Here is a 20,845-nt window from a genome sequence, read left to right on the forward strand (position 1 = left end):
TGACTGATGAACATTTGATGGAAACATTCTACAAAGCTTTGAATTCAATTACAAAGCCAAGTAGATAATGCTGCAGGAGGAGCTTTTATGGAACTCACCTTTACTGAGGCTGCGGAGATGTTAGAACGAATGACTAAGACAAGTAGAGCTTGGCATACCAGGGATTCTGAGGTAGCAAGCAATACTGGGTCTAGTGGAATGTCAGCAGAACAGCATAGGAGAGAAGAGCGTGATCAGGACATGGCTCGCATGAACACACAGATGGATTTACTTACAAAGCATTTGTTATCTGTTATCCGGGAATGTAGAAAAGGTAAAAGTTGTGGGGTCACATAGTAGGGGAGCAGAATCAGATTCTGAGGAGGCGAACTACTTGAATAATCAGGGGAGTTTCCGAGCCAATGGCCGACTGATAAGAGTGGTTTGTATGTACCACCTGGGAGTCGCGACACTGCTACGACTAGTTCTGGTAAGACGTCGATGGAGGATATGATGGCTAAATTGTTAAAAGGAGTGGAATCAACAGATGCTGGAGTCGGGGAGATGAAAGGTTACTTATCGACGATGAGACAATTAGTTGACTCACATTCCACATCTATTAAGCAATTAGAGCAACAGATGAATCAGTATTCAGCAACGTTCTATCAGAGGAAGAGTGGAACATTGCCTAGTAATATGGTGCAAAATCCATTGCCTAGTGATACGGTGCAAAATCCGAGGAATGATTACTTATGCATGGCTATTACCACTAGAAGTGGTAAGTGTTACTTGGCCCTTGTTTGGGCAAACCTGTTACAGATGACGTGGTGGCATTAGAAGCAGAAGCAGATGGAGAACAACCAGTAGAGTAGAATCTAAAAAGCTAGAAAAGACAAAAATTCGTCTAAACAGAAGCGGGTTGATGATTTGGAGAAAGACAAGGGAAAGAAAGGAGAGAAGGCTATTTCAAGAGTACCAAAAATACCTCTACCATTTCCACACAGATTGCAGATGAAACTAAATTTAGCAAATTCATGGCCATGTTGAAGCAGCTGACAATAAATGTACCTCTAGTTGAGGCACTAGAGCAGATGTCAGGTTATGCTAAGTCTATAAAATACCTTGTGACAAAGAAGCGGACTGTGAGCTATGAACTGGTAGATAACTTGCATCATGGTAGCGTCATTGCTACAAGATCGTTAGTGCAGAAGAAGGCGGATCCGGGAGAATTCACTGTTCCATGTACCATCGGATCATTCAAGTTCGCAAAGGCCCTTTGTGATCTTGGGGCAAGTATAAATCTGATGCCATTGGCGGTTTTCAAGAAGCTGGGTTTGGGAGATCCTACACCCACCAATATGCGGCTTCTAATGGCGAATAGACCGGTGAAAAGGCCAGTTGGATTCTTTATGATGTTCTTGTTAAGGTGGCTAGCTTTATTTTCCCAACGGACTTTGTAATCCTGGATTGTGAGGTGGATTTCGAGGTACCTATAATCTTGGGTAGACTGTTCTTAGCAACCGGGAGTGTGTTAATTGACCTGCAGACCAATGAGCAGAAATTCAGGCGCAATGACGAAGAGGTCAGTTTTGATGTTTGTCAATCGATGAAGTAGCAAAAGGAGATGAGTGTTTTCTCTATCGTTGATGTAGTCTATGAAGATGAGCAAAAAGTACCAATTGAGGAGAGATTTGTTGTGGAGACATTGGCCGCGGTGTTGATGAACTTTGATAGAGAGGGAATCGATGAGTATGATGCGACGGTGTGTGCATTGACCGCGATAGGGTTGTATTCTTATGCCTCTAAGAAGCTGGATTTTGACTTAAAGATTGTCCAACACCACCGGCCAATCCTTCTATCGAAGAGCCACCGGTGTTGGAACTGAAGGAGCTACCAGGATATCTGCGTATCTGCGGTATGTGTTTTCAGGTGATGGAAATACGTTACCCATTATTATTGTAGCAGATTTGGTGGAGCATCAAGTTAAGGCTCTTATTTCTGTTCTGAGGCGATACAAGAGGGTTATTGGGTGGACTAGTGCCGACATTATAAGCATCCCACTGGGCATTTGCGCACATAAGATCCAGCTTGAGGAAGAATGTACGCCCACGATTGAACATCAACAAAAGTTAAATCCACCAATGCAAGAAGTGGTGAAAAAGGAGATCACAGAGTGGCTTGACGCTAGGGTAGTGTACCCTATTTTTGACAGTAAGTGGGTGAGTCCAGTGCAGTGCGTGCCTAAGAAAGGAGGCATGACCGTTGTTGCAAATGAGAAGAATGAGTTGACCCCACTTAGGTCGGTGACCGGATGGCGAGTTTGCATGGACCACAGGAAGCTGAATTCATGGACACTGAAAGACCATTTCCCAATACCCTTCATGGACAACTGGCAGGAAGGGGTTGGTACTATTTCTTATATGGTTACTCAGGATACAATCAAATCTTGATTGCTCCGGAGGATAAAGAGAAAGCGACCTGCACATACTCGTATGGAACTTTCGCATTCAAGCGAATGTCGTTCGGATTATGCAATGCGTCAGCCACGTTCCAAAGGTGCATGATGTCGATTTTCTCAAATATGGTGAAGGACACTTTAGAAGTGTTCATGGATGACTTCTCTGTAGTAGGCGACTCATTCGAACTGTGTTTGGTGAATTTAAGCAGCGCACTACAGAGGTGTCAAGAATTCAATCTTATGCTGAATTGGGAGAAGTGCCACTTCATGATGAAGGAAGGCGTAGTGCTGGGACATAGAACTTCGGCAAAGGGGATTGAAGTTGATCGAGCAAAGGTAGAAGTTATTGAAAAACTACCCCCTCCTATCTCAGTGAAAAGAGTTCGTAGTTTTCTGGCCATGCAGGATTCTACCGAAGGTTCATAAAGGATTTCTCCAAGATTGCAAACCCACTTTGCAAATTATTGGAGAAGGAGACCAAGTTATTGTTCGATGATGATGATTGTATGAACGCATTTCAATGCCTTAAGGAGAAGTTGGCTTCTGCCCCTATTACTGTTACTCCGGATTGGTCTAAGCTATTCAAAATAATGTGTGATGCGAGTGGGGTAGCACTTGGGACAGTTCTTGTCCAGAAGAAGGAGAAACTGTTCCACCCCATCTATTACGCTAGCAAAGCGTTGAATGGGGCACAGAAAAACTATACAGTTACTGAGCAGGAACTTCTAACAGTTGTTTATGCATTTGAGAAGTTCCGTGCTTATCTGTTGGTTACCAAGGTAGTGGTCCACACCGACCATGCTACGTTTAGATACTTGATGGTGAAGAAAGACGCCAAACCAAGGCTCATCAGATGGGTGTTATTGCTGCAGGAATTTGACTTTGAAGTCAAAGACAGAAAGGGGTGTGAAAATCAAGTTGCGGATCGCCTATCCAGATTAGAGAGTAATCAGTCCACTATGGAGGAGAAGCTTGATATTGATAATGCTTTTTCGGATGAGCAAATTCTAGCGGCTGCTCTTGAAATGGTGCCTTGGTATGCTGATTTTGCTAACTTTGTTGTTAGTGATATTATTCCGAAGAACTTATTTTTATTTTTCCATCAGAAGAGAAGTTTCTCCATGATGCTACTAGATACTTTTGGGATGAACCCTACTTGTTCAGACACTGTGCAGACATCATCATTAGAAGGTGCATCCCGGAAGTTGATATACTAAGCATTTTGAAAGCCTGCCATACTTCCCTAGTTGGGGGACATCATGCAGGTGATCGTACGGCGAGAAAAATGTTGCAAAGTGGTTACTACTGATGCTTATGAGTTCGTGAAGAAAAGCGATCAATGCTAAAGGCAAGGTTCAATCTCAAACCATCATGAAATGCCAATGACAAAGATGTTGGAGGTTGAATTATTTGATGTCTGGGGTATTGACTTCATGAGACCGTTTGTGAGCTATGTGTCCAAGTAGGTTGACGCCGTTGTTTTAGCTGACAATGAAGGAAAAAGGGTGGTTGCATTTCTGAAAAAGAATATTTTTTAACGATTTGGGGTGCCTCGGACAATCATAAATGATGGGGGATCTCACTTTTGCAACAAGGTGTTTCGGGCTGCAATGATGAAGTATGGTGTGAAGCAGCATAAAGTGGCCACTCTATATCACCCACAAACTAGTGGGCAAGTGGAGGTGTCAAACAGAGAAATAAAAGCAATTTTGGCCAAGAAGGTGAATGCAAACAGAAGTGATTGATCAAGGAAGCTCGATGATGCTTTGTGGGCATATTGAACGACTTTCAAGACACCCATTGGGATGTCACCGAATCAATTGATTTTTGGCAAAGCATGTCATCTTCCTATAGAGCTGGAGCACAAAGCTTTGTGGGCGCTCAAGCGGTTGAACATGGACTAGAAGGAGGCAGCGGAAGTGAGACTAGGTCAGCTGAATGAGATGGATGAATTCCATCTCGATGCCTATGAAAGAGCCGACTTATATAAAGAGAGAATGAAGAAATACCATGGTCAGAGAATTAAGAAGCGGGACTTTCGTGTTGGTGATTGGGTACTACTGTTTAACTCTCGACTCAAGCTCTTTCCGGGCAAGTAGAAGTTGAAATGGACGAGACCCTTCAGAATAACTCAAGTTTTTACATCGGGTGTGGTGGAACTTGAAAATAAAGAAGGAAGTTTGTTTAAGGTCAATGGACAAAGAATCAAGAGTTATATTGGCCCAATGAATGAAGCCAAGCTGTTGTCTAAGGTGTATCTCGACGAAGTTTGAGTAGACGAGATAACCGAGTCGTGCCGCGACATTAGATCAGGCACTATTAGGAGTGCCGCGACATTAGATCAGGCACTATTAGGAGAACCCAACTTTTTGTGTTGTAAGTATTTTGTTTGTTTTAAGGTTTCGTTTTGAGTAATGTGTTTGTTAAAGTGTGCAGGAACAGAGTTGAAATCAATATTGAAGATAGATGAAGTTGACGACCAAGTTGATGGGCTATCAACAAGTTGACGACCCATCACTTGAAGTTGTCAACTGAAGCAAGGAAAGAGGTACACACTGGATAGAGTTGACTACTAAGTTGATAGGCTATCAACAAGTTGACGACCTATGACTTGAAGTTGTCAATTGAAGCAAAGAGATGTCACATTCTGGATAAGGGTGACGACAAGGCTGATAAGTCGTCAACCAAGTGACGAGCCGTCACTCCTTGTCGTTAGTTGAAGCACAATTATGCAACATTCTACCTTGAGTTGACAAGCAAAGTGGCGGGCTATCAACCTATTGATAAGCCATCACTTAAATTTTAGGGCCAGGTAAGTTATTTTAACCCGATCCAAAACCATTAACAGATCCAAAAACCCATTAACCCTTAGCTTTTCAAATTCCTGATAATAAGATCTTCTATGCAAACTCTAAGATCTACCATGAGGCAAGTGAAAGAAGCCTCCAAGATCTACCATAAGGGATTGTTAACTACTGAAAAAAGAAGTACCATGAGGCCCTTGTGTGAAGAGGTGAAAATAATCAAATCCGGGCTAAGCAAATTCCCACCACTGGAAAGGGCTTCCAGCACTTATGACCTAACATGGACCACCAAGGAAGGCGAATCAGACTGTCCGGCGTTGGTAAGAGAATTCTATGCCAACTACACAGCCACCTCGGTAAACATGTGCATAAAGGGAGAAAAAACCACAGAAAATCCCAACATGAATCAGATACCGGTGCGAGGGGTTACGGTAGATTTATCTAACCGTACGATCAATAGGTCTTTGCATGGTCCTGACTTTGTTGACTCTCCAGAATTCTATCACAAAATGACTGATAGGGCAAATCAACGCCATTGGTTGGCACAAATCATAGCAGAAGAGGAGCCTGAGTGGTTGAACAATCCAAGTGCGCACATTTTTAAAGTTTCGTTGTCTCAAGAAGCTAAATTCTGGTGGGAGTGGTAAGATACAGGTTGATGCCTACTGTGGGAGACAATATCATGGGTGAGGATAGAGCGGTGCTAGTGGCAAGCTTAATGTCAAATTTCCCCTGAACTTGGGGAAATCATTGCAGATGAGATCAAGATTCGGGCAACATGACCCGATACAGCATATTCGTTCCCTTGTCTGATTACAAGGTTATGCGAAGCAGCCCATGTTCCAGTCATCACAGGTGTCCAAGAAGACCCGCAATCCTAACAGAAGAGATGAGAGCAGGCCTACACTGGTTTTAGGCAAAGGAACGAGTGTAGGGAATGACACTATCATTTCCGAGGGAGTTCATACACCTGCAACTGCCACAGGTTCTACACAAAATGTGCAGCGGTCATTACCAGAATCTCTTCAGGCTACCTCCTCTGTAGGTGCTGAACCAGTTCCAGAGATGGAAGAAAATGTAATGATCACAGCAACGGTGTCTGAGTATGCATTGACTCCACAAAATTTCAAGAAGCTAGTAACGCAAGGAAAAGAGTTTGAAGCCCAGCTGAGGTTTTTTGCTGACCAGTTGGAGCCGATTGTTGATAAGAAAATAAAAGCAGCCATCGCACCCTTCCTGAATCTCCCTGAACGCATTGATAAGATGGAGCGGCGAGTGAATGAAACGCTGAAAGAAATGTCTGCGCCTGATCTTGCAGCATTTGAGGCAGCCTGGGAAAAGGCTAGAGCTGATATTACGGCTTTACAGAGCCGTCAAATGTCGATATTCCAAGTTCCTGTTGATGGAGAATCAGAAGAGGAAGAAGTCGCACTGTTTGACATCACTGGGAAACCAATGGATAAAAAAGACAGAAAAAGAAAGAGAAGTGAGAATGATGATAAAAGAGACTAGAAAAGAGAGCGAAAAGGAAGGAGGAGAAGAAAAAACTGAAAGAAGCATTGAGAAAATCGAAAGCAGATGGTGAACCGCTAGAAAAAACACTGAGGGCCCGGGTTGTCGGAGCCTCTGCTTATGGACCTCCTGAGCCTGTTGAGGAGTTCTTTACTCCGCCAACCACTACTGTGGATGCATCAATGCAACCTGATGCCACTGATGATACTCTTCCCGCTGATGATGCAGCAGCACAGTTAGCGGCTCATCATACAAGCGCTTAAGGCGCTGCAGGTATTTTCTCACCCTTGTTATAGTTTGATATATTTGCATTGAGGACAATGCCTGTTTTTATTAGTGGGGGTGGAGGTACTTGCAACCTCAAGGTTGTATTGTCTGTGTTCTATGCTCTTGAGCGCTATCTAGGAACCAACATGTTTAGGATTTGTTGTTTGTTTTTAGTTGTGTGTTACGTATGCATGAGGAGTAGATATGACTGAGTAGCATTGCCTAAGTTTGAAAATTGTGATTTGAAATTGTGAGCCCATTAAAATTTTTGGTTGTGAGACTGATTGCTAGGTGCATAGAAACCAATCCTGTCTACGAAAGTATGCAAATATGGCATTCCCTGCTTGAGCTTAGGTTTTGATTGAGTAACTGGTGATGTCCGTACAATTCCATGCCATGAGACAGTGAGGTTTTTCTATGAATATGTTATTATTGTGTGCATGCATCTAGAACTTGCCCAAATCATTCTGTTGGGATTGCAAGTAGTCATCTGAGAAGTGATCACAGGCCGTTTCTGATAAGTAAGCCATTTAGCCAAAATAAACAACTTTTAGGTTGGTAGTGGTGAATTCGACCGTTCCGAAGAAGGAGGATCACCTGATTACCTTCCGAAGCGTGATAGCCAAGACTCAGATTGACTTTTTGCTGCTTAGAAAGGGGGATAGGGTTTTATGTAAGGACTATAAAGTCATCCCGAGTCAGCATCTTTCGACTCAGCACAGGCTTCTAGTGATGGACTTGATTATTACGAAGAGCAAAAAGAGGAGGGCGGGAGAGGGCCGACCTAGAATTAGGTGGAGTGGCTTGACGCCTGTTAGTGGGCGGGAGTTAGAGGAGAAAGTGGCAGGATTGGGTGTGTGAGATTGTAGGGGGGACGTGGATGTTATGTGAGATAAGGCTGTCAGTTGCATCACGGAGACTGTTAGAGAAATGTTGGGTGTTTCAAGGGGTCAGGCAGGTCGTCATAAGGGGGACTGGTGGTGGAATGAAGAAGTTAAGAAGAGAGTGGAGAGAATAAGAAAGGGGCGTATATTTAATTGGTGGAAAGTAAAGATGCAGAGGAGAAGCGGGTGAATAGAGAGGCCTACAAAGTAGCTAGAAAGGAGGCTAAGCTAGCAGTTACTGTTGCTAAGACAGCAGCATTTGAGAGCTTGCATGCGGGTTTAGAGAAGAAAGGTGGGGAAAAGAGGTTGTTTAGGCTTGATAAGGCTAGGGAGCAGAAGGGTCGGGACCTCGACCAAGTTAAGTGCATTAAGGGGGAGAATGGTAGAGTTTTGGTGGAGGATGTCCAAATTAAGAAGCGATGGCGGGAGTATTTTCAGAGGCTTTTGAACGAGGAGGGGGACAGAGGCATTGAGTTAGGAGAGCTGGAGCTCTCGGAGGATAGACGTGATTTCGGTTATTGTAGACGCTTTACGATTGAGGAGGTCGGAGAAGCTATTCGCAGAATGCGGAGGGGAAGGGCGACGGGGCCTGATAAGATTCCGATGGATTTTTGGAAGTTTGTAGGTAGGGCAAGTTTAAGGTGGTTGACTAATTTGTTTAACAACATTTTCAAGACGACGAGAATGCCTGAGGCTTGGAGGTGGAGTATGATGATTCCGTTGTATAAAAACAAGGGCGACATTCAGAGTTGCACCAACTATAGGGGTACTAAGTTGTTGAGCCATACTATGAAGATTTGGGTGAGGGTGGTTGAGCGGAGATTGAGGAAGCTCGTATCTTTTTCGGAGAATCAGTTTGGTTTTATGCCTGGTCGTTCGACGACGGAGGCAATCCACCTAGTAAGGAGATTGATGGAGCAGTATAGGGAAAGAAAGAGGGATTTGCACATGGTGTTTATTGACTTGGAGAAGATGTATGACAAAGTCTCTAAAGAGGTCTCCCGGTGGTGTACATTACGATGGAAGGAAGACTCGGGTGCGAACGCCGAGGGGGGACTCAAAGCATTTTTCAGTCGAGACAGGGTTGCATCAGGGTTCAACTCTTAGTCCTTTTCTGTTTGCATTGGTGTTGGACATGTTGACGTGAAGTATTCAAGGGGAGGTACCTTGGTGTATGTTGTTTGCGAACGATGTAGTGTTGATTGATGAGACGCGAGAGGGTGAATGAAAAATTAAAGGTTTGGAGGCAAGCCCTTAAATCTAAAGGGTTCAGGTTGAGTAGGTCCAAGACGAAATATATGGAATGCAAGTTTAATGACTTGAGGCAGGAGGAAGATGTGGTGGTGAGGTTGGATTCCCAGGATGTTTGTAAGAGGGATAGTTTTAAGTATCTTGGGTCTTTGATTCAGGGGAATGGTGAGATAGATAAGGATGTCTCTAATCGTATTGGAGCAGATTGGATGAAGTGGAGGCTCACCTCAAGAGTGTTGTGTGATAAGAAGGTCCTAAAGGCAAATTCTACAGAGTGGCAGTCCGGCCAGCTATGCTCTATGGAGCAGAGTGTTGGCCAGTCAAGAACTCCCACATTCAAAGAATAAAGGTGGCAGAAATGAGAATGTTGCGTTGGATGTGTGGACTTACTAGAGGGGATAGAGTTAGGAATGAGACAGTTCGGGAGAAGGTGGGAGTGGCTTCGGTGGAGAACAAGATGCGGGAAGAAAGGCTGAGATGGTTTGGGCATGTGATGAGGAGGGGTGCCCCAGTTCGGAGGTATGAGAGGCTAGCGTTAGATGGCTTCAGGAGGAGGAGAGGTAGGCCGAAGAAGTACTGGAGGGAAGTGATTAGACATGAGCTTCAGCTTACTGAGGACATGACCCTAGATAGGAAGTTGTGGAGGTCGCGGATAAGGGTATAAGGATAGGTTTTGTGCATGGGCTGTAGTTAGTAGTTAGAAGAGCCCTGGTATAGTCAGGTTACTACCAGGTTACTAATCCTAGGACTGTGTCCTTAGGTCAGGAGGGTTTGGGGGTGGAGGGTGTCTCTGGCCTGTGAGTGTCTGTTACTACTAGGTGAGTGTCGTTTTTCGGATGCCTTATTTCTTATCTCTTATTGCACATTGCACTTGGTTACCTTATCTCATACTGCTTTGATTTAATTTGTCTTAATCTTTTTTATGTGATGCCATCCATCTTGCTTCATGTTCCATTACGCTTTTGTTTATTATTCCTTATCTTGAGCCGGGGGTCTATCGGAAACAACCTCTCTACTTCTTTGGAGTAGCGGTATGGATTGCGTACGCTTTACCCTCCCCAGACCCCACTTTGTGGGAATACACTGGGTTTGTTGTTGTTGTTGTAAACAACTTTTAGGCATATAATATATCCCTTTTTGAGCCATTAGAATGTTTTCTTTGTTTCAACAAATTAACCACCTTTCACAGAGTTTATAATTAAGCCTTTTAGTCAGTTCTCTCTTTGGACATTTTACACATCAACTTAGGTAAATCGCCTAAGTTGAGGGTGGCTACAGTAGAAGGGATGATGATTGGAAGGTGCAAAAGATGTTGTGAAAGTTCGTATATATATATATATATATATATATATATATATATATATATATATATATATATATACACAAAAAATTTAGTAATAATACTAAATAAATGGTGTTGAGTGTGAATGCTGAGAAGGATACAAAAGTTGATTGGGAGAAAAATGCAAAGGAATAAGTGGTTGTAGCCAAGTGGTGTAAGTGAACAAAGAGAGGCTAAGTCACTAATCCTAAATCGACCTTCCCCGCACTTAAGCCTTCACTTCAAGACAAGAAAACCCTGTAGTGATCTTAGTTTGACTACCAGATGAACCAAACGGAATGGTAAGGGCAAGCTTATGGCATTATAGGTGCACAATTTAAAACTTCGTGCTGAGAGTGAGAGCTTTGATGCCTAGTTCCTAAAAGAACAAAGAAATATGTGGAGTAAGGAACTTCTTTCTTTTGTGTGAGGGCATGTGAATGGAAGTGGAAATTGCTAAACATTTGATTGAATACTAAGTTTTAAGTAGTGGTTTGTCTATTTGAACTTTAAAGATATGTATGGAATCTTGATGTTGCTTGGCAGCAAAAGATCACATGTTTCTTAATGGGTTCAAAATGAAGAAAACAAGTGCTACTCTTTGCATTGATGCTCTTATTATGTGCATAATACTGTGTTAGTTGCTTGAGGACAAACAAGTGTTTTAAGTTAAGGGTGTTGATGTGCTAGCTTTGTGTTAGCACATTTAAGGCTTTTAGCCTGAAGCAATTGTAAGCTCTTAAGTAACTATTGTTATTTTTTATCGTATTTCATGTGATTTTGCGAGGAAAGTCAAGATGCATGAAAACCATGACAAGAAGAACAGTTTTGGTGAAGTGATTTTGAAGCTAAGTGTTAAAGAAATTTAGTTGACGACTTTTGTTGATAAGTTATCAGAGAAAGTCGTCACCCATAGACAGAATCTATACGCTGAAAAGGTCAAGTTGACGACTTGGTTGATAAGTCGTCAACCTGTTGATAGGTGATAAGTAGAAGTCGTCACCTGAAGGCAGAACATAGATGTTGAGGACTCAAACTGACGACTTAGATGACAGGCTATCAACAAGTTAATAAGCCGTCAACTTTGTCGTCAGCTATGGTGCGGAATATATGGATTTTGAATTTCAAATTCTGAATGTGATGGGTATTTATAGAAAATCTTAATCTTTCATTAGCATCTTGAACTTATTCCAAACAACAACTTTTACATTTGGAGCTCTTAAGTTTGAATTCAGTTTTCGAATTATTGTTTTAGTTTTGGGAATTCTCTATTGAACTTATTGAACTTGGAAGAGAATAATCTTCAATTCCATCTTTTGTAAGTTAATTACTTTTGAATTATGAATTTAATCTATACTATCTCTTTCTATTTGATAAGGAACTAAATCCCATGACTGGAGTTGAGTATTGTTTTTGTTGATTTAATAGTTGGCTAAGATTAAATTAATTCTCTTGTAATGAATGTTTTCTATTGGTTGCAAAGAATAGATCTAGCCTTATGTTGGTTTGCTTGAATTGAGAAATCAATTAAAGGAAGTGAATTATCAACGAGGATTTGGAGAGACTAACTTTCCATCTAATGATTAATGTTGTAACAAGATTAATCAACTCGAGATAAAATCAGTGTGAATAGAGGGTATTTCCTAAGTTCGAAAGAATTAGGAATCGATTATCTAAGTAGGTTGAAAAACACTTGGATAAATCATCGATAATGACAACTTGGTGCTTCCCACAAGTATTGAGAATCTACACCACAACTATTATTTGATAAGAATAAATACTCATAGTGTTCACAACTCTAGTTTCACTACATCACTGATTTGAAATACTGCAATATTGACTTTAAGTTGCTAAAACAAGTTGAATCATTAACAATTGATTGATTGATAAAAAAACCCCAATCAAAGGAAACTATTAACTAGTAGTCGATTAATCACAAACAGTCTTGATTAACACCATATTCCCTGTGGGATTCGATCCCAACCTAATTGGATTATATATTTGACGACGACCGCTTACTCTCTCATAAGAGAGGTGTAATTTGGGCGTATCACTACCTTCATCTTCCCACCAATGCAGTATGTTGTAATTTTGTCCACGTTAGGCATATGAGAAAAAAATCATCTACCCCTATCTAGAATTTGAATTTTTATTCTAAAACACCCTTGTATGCCTTCTGAAGAAGATGGCACAAGAGTCACTTATTTGGTTTAGCTAAGATTTTCTTAAATCTTTTAGGAGTAAATATTAAGATAGGTGAGTTCTAAACTTCAGCAATTTGGATGATGAGTTACTGGGTGATTTCTTCCCATCTGTTCTAGCCTTGGTGGATATAGTTACCTATTGATAGTGGGAGGTGGCAGGTCCCGTGGAATTAGTCGAAGTACGCGCAAGCTGGCCCAAACACCACGGTTATCAAAAAAAAAAAAACTTATACAATTTAGATGAGCTGGAGTACAAAGCGGGTTTAAACAAAATCTCAGGGGACGTTTGGCTATGAAAGTTTTTACTTTTTCCCAAAGTTGAACGCTAGAAGAGAAGTTTGTCCATAAAATTCAAGAAAACCCTTGAATTCATTAACTTTCAAGAATTTGAGGAACACTTAAAAGTTTCACTTTTTTCACCCTAGATTACTCACAAAAAGTTAAAAACAACTCCAATATGTATTCACGGCCAAACAAACTCCAATTTTTAAATTTTCATTTTTCACTTTGAAAACAAAAACTACTTTTTTCAGATACTCACAATTTTCATGGCCAAACCCCCCCCCCCCCCCCCCCCCCCCACACACACACACACACATTTAGTGTTTGGATAGTTAATTTCAGAAATGCACATCATATGTATTATAACTACTAAGAGCTATGTTTGGAACTATGCCATAAACAAGAACAACTTCCCATCAAATACACAACATTTTCAAGCTCCTGTTAACACTGACCTAACTCTCACCAAAAGGCACCAAAACCCTTTAACTCCCCAACCAAATATTAGCTACACATGTAACGTGTCAAGCAACTAACAAAATCAAAATTTCACTGCCTCCACAAAATAAATGTTGCAACAACTAACTCAAAGGCGTGACCTAGCGGTCAATGAAGTGGTTCGAGAATCATGAGCAGTCACGTTCAAATCCCGAGATAAAAACACTAGGTGATTTCTTTTCATCTGTCCAAAACTTGGTGAATAGAGTTTACGTGGTAAATGTTGCTAATGGGAGGTGGCAGGAATTCAGTGGAATTAGTCTAAGGTGCGCAAAAGCTGACCCGGACACCACGGTTGTAAATAAATAAAAACAAAATAGTGATTTCATCTCTTTGATAGTGAAATGAAGAAAACATGTTCGTGAGAAAATGGTAAATCGAATAAAAAAAAGACGTTAGATTCTATTAAATGGTGAATAAAATGTAGTAGGATTGAGAAAGTTTTTACCTGTTCGCTCTTGTGTGTGTCTTACGAAACCCTAACTGCAGCAACAAGGGGAGGCGGAGGCGAAGACGCGGAGGTCGGAGCGAAACTATCTTTGATAATATCGTCAGGTCTATTATAAGTACTTTGCAAGCGAAAATTTTTTTGGTGAGTGAGATATGACATGTAATAGTTGTACGAGGATATTTTTAATTGATAAAACTCATATTGGTGGTCCCACTCTATTATAAATTTTCCTTTTCTCTTCTCACACATAAGTGTAAATGACACAACAATAAGAAAAATAAGGTGAAAAATAGTAATCCCCTAATACTATGTTTGGATTGTGGTTTGTCATGATTTCATAATGTATGGTATAGTATGGTATGTAAACAATAAGAAAAATAAGGTGAAAAATAGTAATCCCTTAACACTATGTTTGGATTGTGGTTTGCCATGATTTCATAATATATGGTATAGTATGGTATGGTATGGTACTGGTATAGACAATACAATATTTAGATAGACTGTATTGTTCACTACTGTTTAATGATAGTTTTTTGTTTGGTTTGATGGTATGGTACTGTATCGTAACGAATAAGTTTACTAAAATACCCCTAATTATTATAAATTTTAGTTTGTTAAAATACCCCTAATTATTATAAATTTTAGTTTACTAAAATATCCCTAATTATTATAAATTTTAAATTTATAATAATTAGGGGTATTTTCTTATTAACTATGAGCGGGATTTTGGATATTGATGTTTGAATTAACTATGCATCATAATAAGCACAATTATGCATCAAGAAATTTCCATTTTCTGGACAAGCTTTAGAGGCATGTAAATAATCGAATACAACTTTTGGAGTTTGAAATTGAATACCTTTGCTCATTCAATGGGATGATGAGCACTAAAACTAGTAGCATTCGACCCATTTCAATCGATATCATACTGTCTTCAGTTAACTAGCAATCCATGGAAAATTTTGAGCTAAAGCATCTCTATCCATGAAAAAATATTTGACCACATAATTTTTTTAAAATTGAATATTGTTCCTTTGTTCTAGTATCAGTTATAGCTGGGAGTTAACTCTGATGGGAGAGATTCAGTGTTTCATTACAACGAGACAGATAGAGAAAAAGTAATAATATCCATTAGTTACCCAATCATAAAAAATGAGCAAATTGGATCTTTCCATCAGTTTATTATTTGTACCACATGACACCAATTAACAAGTAATAATTCTTCCATGACACCAATGAACAAGTAATAATTCTTCAATGTCTCTTCATCATAGCATTTTTTAATGGATACAGTTGACTTAAATCACTGCAAATCACGACAACCAAATTTGCAGCCCCACTTGATTTTTGGAATTGTACCACAAGCGTCGAAGAAGAAAAGGTGGAAGAAGAAAAGAGAAGAACAACGCAACAAAGAGTAGAGAGAGATTGAGAGCAGAAAAACATAAGAATTAGTAATATATGGTAAAGGGTAAAATACAATTAAATAAAATTATATAAGGGTATAGTTGGAAAAGAAAAAGGAAAATCATGAGATACCACTACATTGGTGGTTCAGAAAATTAGGGAATTCCATGGTTATCAAACCATGAAAAAATACCATACCATACCATCCCCTTTAACAAACAATCAAAACAAACATGGTTCCCATGATAACCATACCATATCATACCATGAAAAACCATCATCCAAACAGACACTAAAATGTATTCCGCTCTATCTGTTTTTCTTTTTTTCTAACATCACTTTTTCAATTTTCCTCTTGTGTATTTTATTTTCCTTCTCTTTTTATAGTCTTGATTTTCATTTGTCAAAAATCAAATAAAAGAATAATAGATTAATAATAAGTTAAACTTTACTTTCTTCATTTTTTTTATATCTTCTTTTCTTGTTTAAATTTTCTTAATTAATTTTTTACACTTCATAAGAATCTTAACAATTTGTATAATACTGATGTAAAAATTAAATTTCTATAAAGACAAACACATATAAGGGCAAAGATCAGTATGTAACATAATTTTTATTTTTTTTAAAAAAAATCATTCTTTAATTGATTCGATATTTCGACTTTTAATAAATATGTTTAAATGCAAATAAAAACTTATGTAAATTCTTTGTTCAAAATTTATTTTTTTTGAGACTCCCATAGAGTTGGATTCAATTTGTTGAGATGTAAAATGATTTTTTTTCTTTTTTGTTTTGGGGTAAAAGAGTTAACTTTTTTTAAGTTGATTTAGTTGAAAGTACAAAAATTATTTTTTCTAAATTGATAGGAATAGGAGTGTTCGGGGTTTGATTTGAGTCAATTATTGATCAAAAGCAAAATCAAATCAATATAATTAATTTTTAATTTATTAAAATAAGACCAAATATATTTATTTATCAATTTTTGTTCGCCTGCTTTAAAAAATAGGAAAAAAAATAACAATTCATTGAAAAAAAAAATAATAAACCTTCATATTACTGCATAAAACAGTAACATGACGTACATGTAATATAAGATATCTAAATAATAAATAAATTTTGCTAAAAATATATATAAGATATTTAAAATTACTCATAATAAATAATATATTATGTATATATAATTAGAATATAGTTTTTGGTTTGGATCATATATTTCTTTGATTTTCTTGAACAAAATTTAAAACTAAATCAAATACTATCGATTTTTAAAAATATAAAACTAAAACAAATTAATCAAATAAAAAATATTTTATTTAATCGATTTAATTAATTTTTTAATTTAAATTAGTTTTTACCCAACCCTAGGGAGGAGTATAAATGGAGATGAAAAATATATGTGAGAAAAAAATAAAGATATAATGAGCATTTGATGATTTTTTTTACTTTTTTTGAAAAATTATTTATTTTTAGTTAAATTAGTAGTGTTTGGCCATTAAAATTATTTCACTTTAGTGAAAATTATTTTTGAAAAAGTGAAAACAAGTAAAATTTGTTTTCACTTTTTTACTCCTATTTCTTTCACAAATTTTTTAAAATAACTTCAATTTATATTCATAATCAACATAACACCAACTCCAAACTCTGAAAAATTAATATTTTTATGATAAAAAATGCCATAAAAATAGAGAAGCAAATGGAAAAAGAAAATAAAAAAGTGGGCTGCAAATTTGGAACGAAAGTGTAGGAAACGAGGGAAGAGATTGTGCTGACAAAAGAGGACCTACAATAACACTTGTCAAAATATAAAGGGGTCTCATACAACTATTGAAAGTTGTGTCTCATCCAAATTAAAATATTTTCTTGCAAGCAGCACCTGCACCCCCTACTCTTTGACCAAAATAACCCTCTTCACTTCATTTTTTTTCTTTTATTTTTTAATTTAACTAGATTAGATATGAAAAGGCCCACTTTTTAATATGTATATATTTTTTATTATATTTTGAATACACATATATTTCTATTATTAATAAAATGATATATATATATATATATATATATATATATATATATATATATATGCCCCTCACACTAATGGTAGGAGTATATTTGTACTCAAGGTATGACAGGTGATATATACATATCATTTATCATAATTTGGGAGTATATTTGTGCCTCTTTTATTTTAATTTTTTTACTCTGAATAATTAACCTAAACCTGCTACCGGACCCAATATACCCATCGAACTCAATTTCAAACCAACTCGATCCAATCTTTATTTTATATTCCAAATTTGATTTTTTTTCTTTTTTTCTCTTAAACATGAACGTCAATTAAATTGCAATGATTGGTCGTTATTGCTAGTTGGTGTTTACTGGTTGAAGGAGATGAATATTAGGTTGGAAGTGGTTGGAGCTGGAGGTGCAGCGATGATTCGCTGGTGGGGTGTTTCCAGTTTGACAGAAACAGTGGCTATGTGGTGTTGACTGGTGGTGGGTAGTGTTTTCCTAATGAAATTTTACTGAAAATTAAAACATGAGGAATTTAATTTATTTGATGTTGTTTTGAGGTGTTATGGATTCATGATTTTTCTTTTTGAAATTAATAGTAGTGGAATGAAATTTATGGGTGTATTTTTTCAATTGAAATCGAGGAGACAATGTAATTAGTTGTTGTTCAATAAATTGTAGTTATTGCTGGTGTATTATTATTGGTGTTGTCAGTGAAGAATTGAAAAAGGGTTGTTATTAGTATAAATAATATAAATCTCATCCTTAATGAAAGTAATTAAATAGGATTCCCGATTTAGTTTCTCTCTCTCAGATTTGAAAAAATGCATATACATGTCTCTGTACCTTATACGTTAGTGCAATGTATGAGGTAAACCGTTTTGACTAAAATTAAGAAAATAAAATCAGATACCATTATTCTCTCACATAATTAATGACAGCAATTAATGTAATATTTTGTGAAGGCTTAAAAATAGTAACCGTAATTCAAGTTGAAAAATATCCTGAAATATTACCACAATTTTTTTCTTGAAAATGCAATTTGAAATTCAAATTGAAAAAAATCTTAAAACATCTATTTTCTTCCGTCTGCCAACATAAATATGAATATCGTTATATTATTGAGGCATTCAGGTTCTTGGCAGTCTGAAATTCTTTATGAAATTGATCCCGACATTCGAATTTTTGACAGTCTTAAATTCTTGAAATTGATCTCGATGAATGCTACGGAATTAAATATTGCTGAAGGTCGAAAAAATCATGATTTTTCTATACATAAGACATATGTATAATCTGTTTTAATACATTAGTTTTCATTATAATTGCAATATACTAAATGTATAAAAAATATTAGTAATAAAAAAAAAACAGTTTCCTATACATAAGATATATATGTATAATTTGTTTTAATACATTAGTTTTCATCGTAACTGCAATATACTAAATGTATAAGAAATATTGCTAATTAAAAACAACAATTTCCTATACATAACATATATATGTATAAGCAGTTTCAGTACATATCATATATAATAACAATACAAAAAAAAATTAATATGATTCGCAATTAGACATGGATTCCCTATACATATCATTTCTATGTACACGCAGTCACAATACATAAGTTATTATCTTTACTACAGTAAATCAAATGTATAAGCAACTCTTCAAAATAGAGCAAAACCTCTGAGATCTGATTTGACATAGATAAAAAATTACGAAATAATTCAACTCTCACAATGATATGAGATTAGAAAAGCAAAGAATTTGAGAACTAAATACATGCAACAATAAAAAAATGTAAGCAATTTTTTATTTTAAAAGGTGGATTGAGCGTGATCTATCCAGTGTTCATGAGGTTGGGTTTTGGTGTGGGCGCCAATTCTGCCTAAAGTGCTCAAAGAAAATGGTTCTCGAGCGTAGAACCAATTTGATGGTTATTGCTATGTATGGTAGTATTGATGTTTTAAACTGATTCTTTCTCTATCTGAAGTTGATGTGAATCATTCTTGTGGCCGTGATGATCGCACTGCCTTTCATTGTGCTGTCTCTGGTGGATCTTTGACCCAAACGTCAAAGATTCTAATGATTATCGCCCTCTTGATGTTATAGTTACTAATCCAAAGGTTCACACCGTGAAACCTTGTCTAGAAAATTTGCTCAAAACTGATGTTATGGGAGACTGCAAAACTGATGCTAAGGTAAAGTTGAAAAAAAAATCTCAAAATTAATTGTAGAAGAAGATGAAGTTAATCACTTTATACAGATAATGCTTCAAATTTTAAAAATTTGAAACTCCCAAATCACGTATGCTTGAAATTAGGCGTACAATAAGGAGTGCAATAATGGAGCAAAAATCAAATAAAAAATAAAGCAAAAAATGGGTGTTTTGGGATGTATGAGGCAAATGAGAGAGAAGTCTAAAAGGAAGGGATTCTATGTAATTCATTTGGGATTTTGTAATTACTTTTCAAATAAGGAATTTTATGTAATAAGTAATAATTATCTTGTGTATATATATAATTTTTTCTTGTTATTATTCCTAGTAGGCGTTACTGATTGTATGTGTATATCATTATTTGGGTGGAAAAATGTGTCTGTTAGATAGGCGTCTCTTGAGTTTTAATTGGGACTAAAATGGGTAGTTGATTTGGGTTAATTATTTAGGATAAAAAAATCAAAATAAAAAAGGAACAAATATACCCCATAATTATGATAAATGGTACATTTATATCCTTCTTTATAATTTAGATACACATATGCTCTTACCTTTAGTGTGAGAGGCATATATGTACTATTTTATTGACGGTAAGGGTATATGTGCATCAAAATATGACAGAGGGTGTATACATACCATTTATCATAGTTCGAGGATATACCTGTCCCTTTTTCATTTGTTTAAATTCCTTCCTCCATTTTAAATTGATTGACATGTTTAGACTTGACACGTAATTTAAGAAAATAAAAAAGACCTATAAATTTATCTTGAGTCAGGGGTCTATCGAAAACAATAGCTCTATCTCACCTCCGGGTAGTCAGTAGTGGTATGAACTGCATATATTTACCCTTCTCAGATCCCATTTGATGGGAATATACTAGGTATGTTTCTGTTGTTATAAAGAAGACTTCTAAATGTCGTGGTCTTAAATTAAAGATATGTCAAATGTACCTTAATATCCTTTAATCTTGTGATCACAAACATATCATATGAAAAGTTGGAATAAAGAGTTGTTAAAAAGGAGAAATGTACATTCATTTTTAAACGAACTAAAAAAGAAAATAGGTCAAATAAACTAAAATGGAATATGCATATTTTATTCTTAAAAAGCAAATTAATTTATTAATATATTTAGGTAAACACAATCAAAATGATAACGAGCATCTTACTTTTCTCTAATTTTGTTTATTTATGTACTATATTTAATATTTCTGACTATTAGAGTTCTTCAACAGACGTTAACTCATTTGTTGAATATTTTCCTCATTTTTTTTAGCTTTTATATTTTTATATGTTAAAAGA

At 36.9% G+C, this 20,845-nt stretch overlaps 2 protein-coding genes across 6 annotated transcripts in view; one reads left to right on the forward strand and one right to left on the reverse strand.

The window, feature by feature from the left end:
• LOC107863339 (serine/arginine-rich splicing factor RS31) overlaps positions 1-14,071 on the reverse strand; it is a 24,101-nt gene extending 10,030 nt beyond the window's left edge. For 2 of the 5 annotated variants that reach the window (XR_001672166.2, XR_001672167.2), the window contains exon 1: positions 13,909-14,062. The gene's annotated coding sequence lies outside the window, so the exon portion shown is untranslated. Of the gene's footprint in view, positions 1-13,908 lie in introns of all 5 variants that reach the window. The other 3 variants (XM_016709221.2, XM_016709222.2, XM_016709223.2) reach the window with 3 other exon arrangements.
• Positions 7,753-17,802, forward strand: LOC124896796. The gene is made up of 3 exons (XM_047408641.1): positions 7,753-7,873; positions 8,074-8,529; positions 17,681-17,802. The coding sequence occupies exons 1-3, from the start codon at positions 7,753-7,755 to the stop codon at positions 17,800-17,802; spliced, it is 699 nt and encodes a 232-aa protein (XP_047264597.1).
• Positions 17,803-20,845: the final 3,043 nt, after the last annotated feature.

Source organism: Capsicum annuum, chromosome 3, assembly GCF_002878395.1.
Source record: "Capsicum annuum cultivar UCD-10X-F1 chromosome 3, UCD10Xv1.1, whole genome shotgun sequence".
In the NCBI taxonomy this organism is placed as follows: domain Eukaryota; kingdom Viridiplantae; phylum Streptophyta; class Magnoliopsida; order Solanales; family Solanaceae; genus Capsicum; species Capsicum annuum.

What these genes read in the sequence shown, in the direction of transcription:
- LOC124896796 (XM_047408641.1), top strand. Translation starts at nt 7,753, where the DNA reads ATGGACTTGATTATTACGAAGAGCAAAAAGAGGAGGGCGGGAGAGGGC. An exon ending in GGAGAAAGTGGCAGGATTGG is followed by an intron (nt 7,874 to 8,073) that starts GTGTGTGAGATT and finishes TGGAAAGTAAAG; the next exon opens with ATGCAGAGGAGAAGCGGGTG. An exon ending in GGATTTTTGGAAGTTTGTAG is followed by an intron (nt 8,530 to 17,680) that starts GTAGGGCAAGTT and finishes CGTTATTGCTAG; the next exon opens with TTGGTGTTTACTGGTTGAAG.